The following is a 14048-nucleotide window of genomic DNA, read 5'->3' on the forward strand; positions in this document are numbered from 1 at the left end:
AGAGCATCTGAAATTCTGAACCTTTCTTGGGTAACAGTTTAAACTCAAAATAGGTCAATTCTAGGAAGGCATTCATTTCACAGGGACTTCTGTCTGTGGTTATTCTGAAAACCACTGCTTTAAAAACTGACATTATGAAGCTTAAAAATAGGCCCTCCTACTAAGGATCCTGGACAAAAATAAAATAGCCTTTCCTCCCTCCATTTCCTCATTCCCTTTTTCCTCAAACACCTTAGGTGAGTGGTGATATCGAGAGATATCCTTTTCCAGAGTTTCAGATTATTACCTAAAAAGAGGTTTATAAAAATTTTTAAGAAGACTGGGTAAAATTACCAAAATTCAGTTTTGGGTAAACTTAGAAATTTTTCAGACCAAGTAAGCATACCAAATGAAATTATGTCTGAGTTGGGATAAAATTTCAGGTACCTTCTTTAACTCCAGCTGTGTGAAGTCCCAGCAAGTTCCTTCCCCTCTCTGGGTCTGGTTTCCTTATACTGCAAAAGGAGGCACAGGGCTAGAGGATCTGTAAGGACCCTGCCAGCCCTAACAAGCGCTGCTTCTATAAAGCTGGACAGCTGCTTCCTATTTTCACAACTCTTTGGAAAGAGCAGAAAAGCCCCTAGCCCCGAAGGTTCCTGGGAAGCCTCATTAGTTTCAAATGTTCCCCTGGGACACAAGAACTGCTATTGAGAGCAAAGCAAGTTGAGATGGCTATAAAATAGAAATGGTGTTGAGAGGGAAGAATTGAGTTACATTTTGCAGATGACACTAATAAATCTAGAAATACTGATATTCAATCAAAAGTTACTAGATATAATAAATGAATTTAACAAAGCTTCAGGATATAAACAATTCATACAAATCAAATTACAGTCAAGATGGAATACACAAATTAAAAAATGTTCCATCACAACAGCATCAAAATGTTAGGTATTTGAAATATTAACTCAGGACACAAGAGAATTATTCAAAAGAAACTATAACACCATAACAGAAAAAGAGGGGGAGACATTAATAAATGGAAATATACACCATGACAATTTTTAAAGTTATCTTTAACCCTACCCAATTTAAGAAAAGGAAAAAAGACTCAAAAGTATGTAAGAGCTAAAAAGAAATTTTAGAAATAGATTTTAAAAATACCATAAAGACCACATAAAATAAACCTGAAAATACAAGAGATAAAAATCCTATTTAATAAACTCCATGAAGATATTAGACCTCATTGTGTAGAAAAATTAACATAGACCCATACCTCACCCCAAACACATTAATTCCAGATGGGACCATATAAGGGAGAGAAAAGGCTAGAAGAAAATGAAGCCACAGACTCCTGCTAGTTATGAAATAATGCTACATGTATGAATACAAAAGAAAAGTAGGTTGTACCATACAAAAGACATGCTTTGGAAAATAAAAAATATACATATTTTTTCCTAAGTAATACAATATAGGGAAACATCACAGTGGGATGATGTAGTAGCCACATAATTTATAAAACTGAAAAAATACGAAGCACACTGATCTATTGCTTCAACAAACCAAAAGACAAGTAATATCTACTGGCTAATAAAAGACACAAACTAACAATAATAAATAAAACAAAGCACATCAAAGCTGTTTAGACGTATCTATTAAAAAATGGTCTGAGAAGAAAAAAGCTTGCATGAAACTTTTCAAAGTGTTCGGTTGGTGTTACGAAGCCTTCCCACCTACCTCTCCAGCTTCATCTCCTGCGACCTGCAGCTATGCAGCCAGCACACTGAACTCGCTGCCGGCTCCTCTACACATCCCAAGCTTTCCCACTTATGTGAAGCTGCTCATCCTGAGCTCTCTTCCTGCCAGGCCCCCTCCCTCCCCCATTCCCATGGAAATCCTAGCCATCCTTCAAGACCCAGCTCAAATGTCATCTCCTCTGTGAAGGCCCTCCTAATCTTCCCCACTGGATGCACGTTCTTCCTCCTCTCAATGAGCATTGACAGTACTTTCTTTGTACCTCTTTCTCCTGGGGCACTTTTCTTACTCTACCCATCTGTTTCCTCCTCCTTGTGAACTTGCAACCTCTCCATACATGAGATTTTAAGATCCTTGGAGGCAAAAACAATCTTACTCACCTATCTACACCATCCAGCAGAGCAAATTACATTCAAAGTGCATTCATTAAATATTAGTTTAGACTGAAAATAATCCCATTTCAAAAATACAGCCTGGCAAACACAGCAAAGCAGACTGAGAAGGAGCCCTATTAAACTATCAAAAAAAAAAAAAAAATCACTAAATTTCAAAAAAAAAAAAGAAAAAAAAAACCCAACTTCCTAAAGCTTGAGGAACTAGTTGAAATATACATTGTAAACTGGTTCTGTCTTTTTATGGAACATATTCAATAATACATAACAAAATGGGCAACATGGTTCACTGCCTCTGATTTGGTGTATGAATTAGTTTAAAAGAACAAAACAAATTAGTTCAAAATACTCATAAGAGTATCAGTAAATAGTAAAACTTTGGAAGCCATCTAAATAATCAACAAGTATCATTTGTGAAGCCAGGTCCTATCAAATTCTACTCTTTAGCCAAAAATAAATGACAAGCATGAGAATTATGTCTGTGAGTAAAAATGGGGTAGGAGAGGAACCCATCAACTGATTACAGTTATCTATATATGTATATAATGGAATAACCAAAAGTTAAACTGGAAAATTTAATGTCTGCAGGTTCTTTCCTTAAAAAGGTACTGATATATTCAATTTTCTTTTAAAGTTGTACTTCAGCAAGCAAATATTCAAAAAAGAGTTGGGTTCAGGGGGAAGAAATCACTCTATTTGATTTTTCTTCAACCCCCATGCAACATCTTCTTATCTGACTCCCTTGCTGACATCAAAGCAGGATACCCCTGGGAGCTTCACCAAGAAATCAGAGGCAGAATCAGCATTTTTAGCAGTAGGCCCTGCACCAAGATTCAGAAAACACCTGCTCTTTTAAAAACAAAAAATGCAATTCATTCTGGAAGGCTGTTAATTTAGCAAACAGGTATGTGAGCCTTCAAACAGCTCTCGTGGGTTTTCAGACAAAAGAGACAGGACACAGGATACGAAGTAAAGACATAATCAAGTGGCAGAAAGAGACTAGGATGATTTTTTCAAAACTGGCAGCTTCTACAAGGGACTAAGAGAAACAAAACTGAGACTCTAAGCTTTCTTCTCAAGCTCACTTCATCTTCTTCCCAGTCTGTGGGTTCTCCAGGTTTTCTCAATATGTTGGAAAGATTCTCCATTGCTGGACCTGTGCTTCCTATGGATGTGGTAAAAACAATTACCAATTCATACCAAAGGAAGCTTGCAAGGAAGAGTTTTTTGTTGTTGTTGGTTAGTTTGTTTAAACGTTATTTTGGTTTTGTAAAATTTACCAATAATGATTTACTATACTAAGCGAATGGAGTGATGTAGACCCAGGGGTCCAAAAAGGCATGGTCCCAAGTAATCAAATTAATGGAGGAAAAAAAGACACAAGGAACATTTAGTGAAAAACAAAGCATATGATTTCAAAATGATACAGAATTTAATGTGATGTTTATTATACAATATAGGCCAGATGATACAATGGTAAGGAATTCGTCTGCAATGCAGCAGATACGGGAGATTCGGGTTTGATCCCTGGGTCAGGGAAGACCCCCGGGAGGAGGAAATAGCAACCCACTTCACTATTCTTGCCTGGAAAAAACCCCATGGACAGAGAAGCCTGGCAGGCTACAATCCATGAGGCCTAAGAGATTAGGACATGACTGAGCGACGAAGCGCACACACAAACACACAGGCCAGAGTACAAAGGCGGAGAGAGAAAACGTGAGTTAATGTTAAAAAGGACGTAAGATTTAGGATGAATTTTAATCTCTGGGTACTTTTTTAAAATTTATTATTAATTTTTTCAAACATAAGAAATATGGAAAGAAGGGAAAATTTTTTTCAAACATAAGAAATATGGAAAGAAGGGAAGAGTCAAACTCATAACACCAACCAACTAAACAACTGTGAACAATTTTGCCCCATTTGCTTTATCTACTATGTGAGTGTAATTTTCTTTTCCTGAACCATTTCAAAGTTTCACTCATCAACTATGAACAACAGTCTCCTACATAATCATACCATTATTACATGTAAAAAATTAACCATAATTCTCTATTTAAATTTCTCTAGTTGTTCCAAGAAATCATTTTTACAGCTATTACATTTTTTGATTCAGTACCCAACCAAGGTTCATGCATTTCATCTGACTGGCATGTCTCCTTAGTCTCTTATTCTCAAACAGCACCCTCCCTTACTTTTCCCGTGTGACATTGACTAAAGGGACGTGGCCGGTTGTCTTAAAGAATATTCCACATCCTGAATTTGTCTGTTTCCTCCTGGTGTCATTTCACTTGCTTCTCTGTCCCTGTATTTGCCATAAACAGGAAGTCAGATCTCAAGGCTGGATTAGATGCAGGTTTGAGTAAGACTTCGAAGAACAGGCAACATATAAAATGTATAAATTAACATGATGTATCAACATTTGCAATTTGGTATTAAGAAAAAAAAGGTAACAGTCAACTGAGAAGGCTAATTACACTTCCCATGTAGACAGCTTCCAACAATGGTAAAATGCTTTTATAACCTTATTTTGGATGATGCTCACCTGCCCTCCTTCCCTCACAGGCTTGTTATATTATCATCCTTACTTTACTAATGAGGGAAACTAAGACTCAGTGAAGTTAAATAACATACAAAAAAATTTTTTTTAATAAATAAACGACATGCCAAAGATCAGCAATATAGAAGTAGCATAACTAAGTCTCAAACTCGGGTCCTAGAATAGCATGGAGTTACTCAGAAAAGGCTACATGGGAGATGAACTCTATTCTAGGTCTTGAAAGATGGGAGCATTCTTTCATTCCAGGCCCTGGACTAGATGTGGGGGAAATATCAGTACACAAGATAGTCATGGTTTCTTTGCTCATAGTGATAGGTCCTCCCCTCACCTAAAGTGTGGTGGCAAATACAAGACAAAAATAAAATCACACAGGAAAGTGGAGGAGGGCATTCCAGACAAAGGAAACCATGTGAGCAAGACCAGACAGAGGTAAAAAGCAGGGGCGATGGGAGGACAATAAAGGGATCAGCCAGAGAAAAGTCAAACTAGAGATGGGAAGCTCTACTGAAGTATTCTCTCCCTGTTTTCAAAAGATGCATAAATAAGTGAAAGTAGAATGCTGTACGTGCTTACGTTCAAACAAGGACCTTACACATCTCCCTGCCCCAGACTAAGTCATCTTTATGAACCTTTTGCTCTTTCTATATCTGGTGCAACAGCAGAGACATTCTTCCCAAGGACACAAGGTTCAGCTGCCCCTACTTTTTACCTGAAGCTGTTCTCAAAAGACTGCACCAGTATTAGTTATTGCTGCAACAAACCAGTAGAAGCACCTAAATTCAGAACTACAAAGTCAGTTAAAACCACTTCAAAAGCTTCTAGTTATCATAATGCACATCCCAGGTAAGGTTGTAAGTGAAAGACGCTCAGTTGTGTCCAACTCTTTGCGACCCCATGGACTGTATAGTCCATGGAATTCTCCAGGCCAGAATACCGGAGAGGGCACCCTTTCCCTTCTCCAGGGGATCTTCCCAACTCACAGATCAAATCCAGGCCTCCCGCACTGAAGGCCGATTCTTTACCAGCTGAGCCACATACTGGAGCCCATACTGGAGTGGGTAGCCATTCCCTTCTCCATGGGATCTTCCCAACCCAGGGATCGAACCCAGATCTCCTGCATTGCAGGTGGATTCTTTACCAGCTGAGCCACAAGGGAAGCCCAAGAATACTGGAGTAGGTAACCTATCCCTTCTCCCCAGATCTTCCTGACCCAGGAATCCAACCAGGATCTCCTGCATTGCAGGCGGATTCTTTACCAACTAAGCCATCAGGGAAGCGCCTAAGGCTGTAAGAGATCCCCCAAAAGCACAACAACCTGTTTCAACCTCTCTGCCCCCTTCCTTAAGGGCTTTCACACTAACAGATGTGAAAAAACCTGCAGAAAGTGCTGATGCAAATCAAAAAGCTGTGGATGCCACCTAGGCCAAGCAATGCGCCTTGTTTATTCAGCACCTTGTGGCCTTCAAAGCATTTGCGTATGTGTTATCTTGTTTAATCTTCACGATACTCCTTCAAGGTAGGAACGGTTCAATCATTTAGTCAACAGATATCTACTGAGTATCTGCTATGGGCCAGACACTGATCTACTCACTGAGCAAGGAACAAACCAACCCCCCGCCTTCAGGAAACATACATTTTAGGGCAGGGGGAGGTGGAGATAAATATTTATAGACAACTTAACACTAATTACTGGTAAGTGCTGCAAAGAAAAATAGGGCAAATAAGGGAGTCAAGCATGACAGGGAGTGCTACAAATAGAGTGATCAAAGAAGGCCTGTGTGAAGAAATATTTGAGCAGAGTTCCAAAGGAAGTGAGGGAGCAAGTCATGTGGGTATTTGGCAGAAGAGAATTCCAGGCAGAGGGAACAGCAAAAGTTCTGAGGCTGGAATGCACCCAACCAACTGTGGAACAGCAAAGGGAATGGCATGGCTGGAGCCAAGACTGAAGGGGACGACGGGGAAAACTAAGAACCTGATCAGGCAGGGCCTTGTCGGCCACTAAGACAAAGATTTTATAAACCACTCTCATCCTCACTCTGCAGATAAGGAAACTAAAAGTCAGAAAGTACAAAAGACTTGCCTAAGGTAAAAGAAAAAGTGAGGTCTTGGGGAGCACCCTGCATTGCAACTTTGAACTCTACTCAGCGCTCCAGCTTCTCCTTGGGAGGGTTAAAAGTGCTCTTTAAAACACAAAGAAAGAATAGACTCTATATGATTTCAATTCCCCTAGACCATGAAATTTTTGCACCTTGTTTTATGTCCCTGGATATGTTTCAATGTCTCCTAGTTTACAGTCTATGGGAACTTGAATAGATTTAGTATCCTACTGTTACATGAACTTTATGAATTTTAATTAGGCTGAATTGGTTCATGGTGCCTTCCAGATCCACTATATCCTTCTACTTTTCTATATATTCATTCTATTAATTTTTGAGAGTTTGATATTGAAACTCCCAACTAAAAATCTTAATTTATCTACTTAAAAAAACAACTGTAATATATAGTGGAACTATATATAACTTGTTCTGTATTTTCCAAGTCTCCAGTGTGTTTTCATACTTTCACAATTTCAAAAATAAAAAGGAAACAGAAAAAAAAATAAAGCACAGAGAAAGATTAAGCGAGTGCCTTATCATGGAAGGAGAGGCAAAGTACCCTCAAACTCAGCGATCCCATTTCTGAGTACATTCCACAGGGAACTCTTCTAAGAGTCCAAAAGGAGGTGCAGATTTAAGGACAGTGATGGCTTCACTGTTTGAAGCAGCAAGGGGTTAGAAACAACAAAACTGTCTTCTTATTCTAGGGGAATGATAAGTAAAATGTGGTACATGCACATGACAGACTGCTCTGCAACCAAGAGAAACAATTAACTAGATACATGTATAACACTATGAACAGAGCTCAGAAATACGGTACTTGTTTGAAAAAGAAAAAACCTGAAATAAAAGTTAAGGGTGGTCATTGCTTCTGTTCAAATATTGCTGCTTCTTTTCCTTCCAAGAAGGCCCCTGTCCCCTTTGAAGGTCACCATGGCCATGTGATTTGCTTTACAAAAACGGGAGCAAAAGTGACACTTCTGGGCAGAAACTTTAAAAGCCAGCAAGTGGTTCTCAAGATTCCCTTCTCATTAAGCGTATTTCAGACATGGTGCCTCTGTCAGCCTGAGGCCCTGACTGGAATCCAATCAAAAGAGTCTCCCATTAACCTGAAAATAACTACTGAGATTTTCTAGTCTATCCCAACTGATGCAGATTTATAGCACAATAGGATTTTCAATAAAAAATGAAAATATTTAAAGTGTACAACATGATGATTCACTATATACACATAGTGAAATGATTATTTCAGTCACGCTAATTAACATACACATCTCCTCACACATTTACCATGTGGGGTGTGTGTGTGACAAGAGCACCTGAAATCTACTCTCCCAGCAAATGTCCAGTATTCAACACAGTATTATTAACTATAGTCATCATGCTAAGCATTAGATCTCTAGAGTATTCACCCTATTAACTACAACTTTGTATCCTTTGACAAATATCCTCCCATTTTCCCCACCTCCCCACCCCGGGTAACCACCTATCTACTCTATGCTTTCATGTATTCCTTTTTTTTAGATTCCATATAAAATCTGAGATCATGCAGTATTTTTCTTTCTGTGTCTAGCTTATCTCATTTAGCATTCTGTCCTCCAGGTCCATCCATGGTGTTGCAAATGGCAGGATTTCCTTCTCTTTCAAGGTGGAATAATAGCACAACAGTATACAGCACCCTAAGCACACAAAACAACACTATCTCCCTCCCAAAAGTACACATATACCCAACGAATAGGTAGAATTATAGGACCATATATTAAATATCCAGAGTGGGTGAGATGGTGTCTTGGGGAGAGAAGAAAGTGGGGAGGAGGGAATGAAAATAAAGGGAGAAATAACCAAAAAAAAAGAAAAGCTATTAAAAGACTTGATAAACAGACTATGCAAATATTAGAAATTTCCCTAATTTTCTCCACAAACATTTGTGCACTGATTACTTTCCAGGTACTATCCCAGGCACTACTTATTGAACAGCAAATCAAAAAAGGGCAGTCCAATCTTACAGGTTATAAGGTGTACAGAAGACAGAAATATTTAAAATACCCCAGTAAAAGATTTTGGACAGTGAATGAGTGCCATTAGAAAAGTCAGGTGACATGAGAAAGAGGGACCCACTTTAGATTAGGTGGTCTGTGAACATCTCTGAGGAAATGACATTTACTCAGAGAGGTGAAGACTGCTTCCTTCTCAGCTTGGGAAGAGAAAGGGAGGATTAATGTCAGGCAAACGGAACAGCATGTGCGAGGGCCTGGAGGGAGTATGGACCATCCCATGGAGGAAGTGAAAGACCAGCGTAATGGAAGAAAGGAGCAGCAGGAAATGTGGTTAAAGAGATGGGGCGGGGAAGAGGGGATACAGCAGATTCACAGCCCAATATAAAGAATTTCAATTTTATTTTATTCTAACTGCAATGAAACTATGAAAACTTTTTTGGGGGGTGGGGGGCTGTGCTGAGTTGTGAAGTTTGTGGGATCTTAGTTCCCTGATGAGGGATTGAACCCAGGCCCTCAGCAGTGGAAACAGGAAGTCCTAATCGCTGGACCACTAGGGAATTCCCAGAGAAAACATTTTAAACAGGGAAATGACATGATCTTGTTTCCAACTTATTTCACTCTAACATTTAGCACCCTTGCAATATACTCATATATTTTTGCAAACTTGCAAAAGAAATATTTTTGCAGTCTTTTTCTTCAAGGACCCCCAGAAAGCTGCATAGAATCCAGGTCCCATGTAACATAACTTTGTCTGAATGGGGTAAGTGCTCCATTAGAGAGCAGTCCCAAGTGCCAGGGAGTCACAGACAAACAACCTTGCCAATTTAGTACCAAGAGTTCTTTAATGTCCATGGACTTTTTTCTTTTTACACTTTATGAAAATGTGCCAAATCATGGCCTGATCTACTGAGAGAAACATGAGTACATCAGCTTTGCTTGAAAAACGGGAAAGATGTATTAACAGATGTGTACAGCTTTCCGCCATGAGAGGCAGGGGGCAGGGGAACAGTCCCCGTTTGTCTCAGGCAGCCTACACAGAGGTGCCTCCTACTGTAACACAGCCATGAGTCATGGAGGCAGATGCACATGGCACAGAAAACTGAGTAAGGGGGTTGGTTATCCAGAAGCTACGGCGCCTCATCTACCACCACGGCTGCAAATTACCTTCAGGCTTCCCTCAGCATTCTCTACCCAGTAACAAAGGTACCAGCAGCCAACACTGACCGAAGAGCTACTACTATTAGCTCATTTAATCTTCACAACTCTAAACAGATCTATCATTAGACCCATTTTCACAAACAAAAAACTAAACCTAAGCCCTAGAGAGACCTGACCCAGATCACAAAACCACAAACTTAGCCTGACTCCAGAGTCCAACCTTTTACTGTTTAGAATCTCCCAGTCCCACCAAATATATCTGCCACCAACTTCAGCATAGTTTTTTTCCTTTTTTTCTTCCCTCTCCCCTTTGTAAGAACACAGTCACAATGGTAAGAACTTTGTAAGTTCTTTGTGAGTTCTTACAGTCACTTTGTAAGAACACTGGGTCACAACAACAGAATGACTACAGGTACTTCCACTCACTGCTGCTGCTGCGGCTTAGTCGCTTCAGTTGTGTCCGACTCTTTGAGACCCTATGGACTATACCCACCAGGCTCCTCTGTCCATGGGATTCCCAGGCAAGAGTACTGGAGTGAGCTGCCTTGCCCTCCTCCAGAGGATCTTCCCGACCCAAGGGATCAAACCTACATCTCTTTTGTCTCCTGCATTGGCAGGTGGGTTCTTTACCATTAGTGCCACTTGGGAAACCCCACTTCCACTCACGACCTTCCTCCAAAACGAGTGGGAGCACGATGGTCAGGACACAACATTCAGTCAGAATCCACTGTGGTCAAAATTTGTCCTGCCCTGCCCTGCTCTGGTGGTGGTGGTGGAGGTGGGGGTGATTTCAGACTATTTTTAGGGGATAAAATTCTGTACACTAAACGTGCATCAATGTTTGCAAAGTTATCCACTAACCTGGGCAAGTTAATATCAAGCAAAACAGATACTTCAGTATTGAAAGGAGTTTGTCTGAGGAATGTGGTTGAGCTCACATCACAGGCCTGTTCACCACTGGCCTTGTGATCATTATAGGAGTGGACAGAGCCACCAAGCCAACAAGTCCCCAGGCTATTAACATCGAGAGAGACACAAAGAGGTTACAGAAATCACCAAAGGGCAGAAGGTCGAGGCCTAATCTGTTCTTTTCATCAGCTGGTTTCCTAAAGTTTCCAGGGGTGCAGGTAAGAGATTAAGAACTCTTAATCTTTTCTGTTTATTTCTCCAGCTCGCCAGATCTTTCTACTTCACACAGTCCTGTCCCTTACCTAGGATACAAAAGAGTTGGCAACTCAGAAACATCCATCAAACAGACTCATCACTGTTTAAAGAAGTAAACTGCTGGTTTGTGATGAACACTGGAAGTTGCAGAGATGGAACACCTTGTGTGTGATTTCCAAGAACATGGTGTGATGTCTCAGGTCCAAAATTGGGCTCATGGCCAATTAAAGCAGCCCAGGAGAGACACCTATGAGAAGAGATCTGGTGAATGAATGAAAAGTCAGATGAAGAAAGGAAAAGCAGCTCCCTTCAAAACAAGAGTCTCCAGGAAGAAGGCCAAGGAATGGGAGCCCCCAAAGTCGACAAGTAAAAAGCCTCGGGGGTGTTGGTGTACAGACGTCCTCGCTGGCCAGGCAGTAGCCGCGACTAGCCACTCCCAGCCCACAGGTGTCAAGCACGAAGGTGAGGACTGCTCGCCGGTCCCAACTCCACCTTCTATACCCTGAGTTGATCTCAAGACGCAGATGCGATCTTAATTTTTCCAAAACATCGGCTCCCTTCTCCCCGTTACACACCAGAATCCCAGAGAATCTAGGAGAAAGAGCTGGGGACAGGCGGGCGATAAACCAGTTTTTATTTTTTAGGGAGAGGGAAAATGACCAAAGGTCAGGGATGACTGGAAGGGTCGGTAAAGGGGTGGGGATGGGGCATCGCTACTCGTTGGGTGCACGGACTGGTCTGAGTCAGGAGCACAATCAGTGCTTAGTCACTGATACCTCGGCGGCCGGGAGTTCCTCGCGCCCGGCGGCCCGAGACGTACGTGATGACCCGAGCAGAGCCCCGCGCGAGGCGCACACCCGACTCGGCTTCTGCACCCCGGCCCGGGCCTCCCCAGCCCACCCCCCACCCCAAGACTTACTCCGCCGAGCTGGTCCCGTTAACCGCGGAGCCGTCCGGGGCCGGGTTCAGCTGGATGGGCGTCGGCTTCTTCTTGGGCATTTTGGACCCAGGAAAGGCGCTCCCAACTCTGAGGGCGGCCCCTCTAGCTTCCTCCCTCTGAGCTGCCCCGCGCCGGCCTCGCGGGGCCAAGTCTGGGCCGCAAGCCCGAAGGCTGCCTTCGGGGGGCGCGCCCTGCGCGGTCCCGTCAAGGCCAAAGGGCCAGTGGCGGTCTGGGGGAACCCCCGGCCCACTTGCTCAGTGCACAGGGAACCGAAGGGCTTCCCCGCAGGCGCAGCTCGGCAGCCCGGGATTCCCTCCCGCTGTCCCTCAGTCAACCGGTCCCGGGCGCGCGCACCACAACGCTGATCCAGCCACAGCCCGGGAAAGTGCGCCGCCGCCACTGCCGCGTTCCAAGCGGCTCAGCGCAGCAGTCCCAGAGACGGACTGGAGGGCGGGGGAGAGTTGGGGGAGGGCTGAGGACAGGGGAAGCCTCGCCCCCCCAATTCCAGGAGGCTGCGTTTTCCACACGCCCACCTGGCTCCGCCCCAATTGCCTCTCTGACAGCCAATGAGAGCACGCCTCGGCGGCAGATGACGCGGAAATACGTCACGGGGCGCGGCGCGCGGCCCTGGGGGCGGGGTCCGGCCCTGGCTCCACAGCGCCCTCTGCCGCCTAGAGACTCCCAGGTGGACCTACCGGGAAAGGTTGTGCATCCTGGCTCCCATAGCTAGTCGAGGTGAGCTTGATCCGATAGGTCGCCTCGCGGTCTCCTTCTCTACGGTGCCTGTAGCCCCAGGGCCGAGTCACATTGATGGAGCTAAAGTAATAAAATGAATAAAGAAAAAGACCCCTTCCTGTTTCTAGAGGCAGCGTTGGGGAATAGACAACTTGTCAAGAGACTCCTTGTGTGTAGCAAATTGGCAAGTAGAAAGTTACATGTAAAGTGGTAATACACACTATTAGTCTGCTGACAAGGGTACAGGGAAATGAGTATTCAGTCCGGATGAGACTTTAAATTGGGGCATTTCTGAGAGCAGATTGGGAATATATCTTAAAAACCTTTTGAAAAAAGTCCTTTCAACAGATAATTCCGGTTCTATAAAACTTGAAGAAAAAAGATGTGAATAAAGAGCTTAATGAAATGAAGATGACTTGTATGATTCAAAATACACATTCAGTTCACCTCTTCCTCTTTCCCTTTCTATTCAGTCCTAAAGGCATTAGGTGTGCAAAACCAGGTAAGCATCTACACCCCGTGGTCCAGAGCAGCCTGTCAGCCACCTAGCCATTTGCAATATGTAGAGGGTAAAGTTTGCTTTTCACTTTTTAGCCATTTATGCTGTTCGAATTTTTTATTATGTATATAATTTATTCAATGTAAAACATTTTATAAATTGTTTAAAGATTAAAATGAGAATGTAAAATTGTGAAGATATTTTGGAAAACAGTCTGCCAGTTCCTCAGTTAAATATAGTTACCATGCTGCTGCTGCTGAGTCACTTCAGTCGTGTCCGACTCTGTGCGGCCCCATAGACGGCAGCCCACCAGGCTCCCGTGTCCCTGGGATTCTCCAGGCAAGAACACTGGAGTGGGTTGCCATTTCCTCCTCCAATGCATGAAAGTGAAAAGTGAAAGTGAAGTCGCTCAGTCGTGTCCGACCTTCAGCCACCCCATGGACTGCAGCCTACCAGGCTCCTCCATCCATGGGATTTTCCAGGCAAGAGTACTGGAGTGGGGTGCCATTGCCTTCTCCGATATGACCCAGCAATTCCACACCTATGTGCTCAAGAGAAGTGAAAATATAATATCCATATGAAACTTGTACACAAATTTTTATGCAAATGTGTGGCAGTATTATTCATAATAGTCAAAAAATGGAGACAACCCAAATGTCCATCAACAGATAAATAAAATGCGGCACATCCATGCAATGGAATATAATTTGACCATAAAAAGGAATGAAGTGCTGATCTGTGCTATTGCATTCATGAACTTTGGAAACATCATGCTA

General features: G+C 42.6%; 1 protein-coding gene across 2 annotated transcripts in view; it reads right to left on the minus strand.

The window, feature by feature from the left end:
• MAP2K1 (mitogen-activated protein kinase kinase 1) overlaps positions 1–12531 on the minus strand; it is a 73505-nt gene extending 60974 nt beyond the window's left edge. The window contains exon 1 of one of the 2 annotated variants that reach the window (XM_006050220.4): positions 12018–12531. In XM_006050220.4, the coding sequence (XP_006050282.1) occupies positions 12018–12097 (80 nt within the window). In that variant the 5' untranslated portion in view covers positions 12098–12531. Of the gene's footprint in view, positions 1–1716; positions 1831–12017 lie in introns of those variants that run through there. The other variant, XM_044925399.1, reaches the window with a different exon arrangement.
• Between the last annotated feature and the right edge of the window lie 1517 nt (positions 12532–14048).

The sequence above is a fragment of the Bubalus bubalis genome, chromosome 11, assembly GCF_019923935.1.
Source record: "Bubalus bubalis isolate 160015118507 breed Murrah chromosome 11, NDDB_SH_1, whole genome shotgun sequence".
NCBI classification, from domain to species: Eukaryota; Metazoa; Chordata; class Mammalia; order Artiodactyla; family Bovidae; genus Bubalus; species Bubalus bubalis.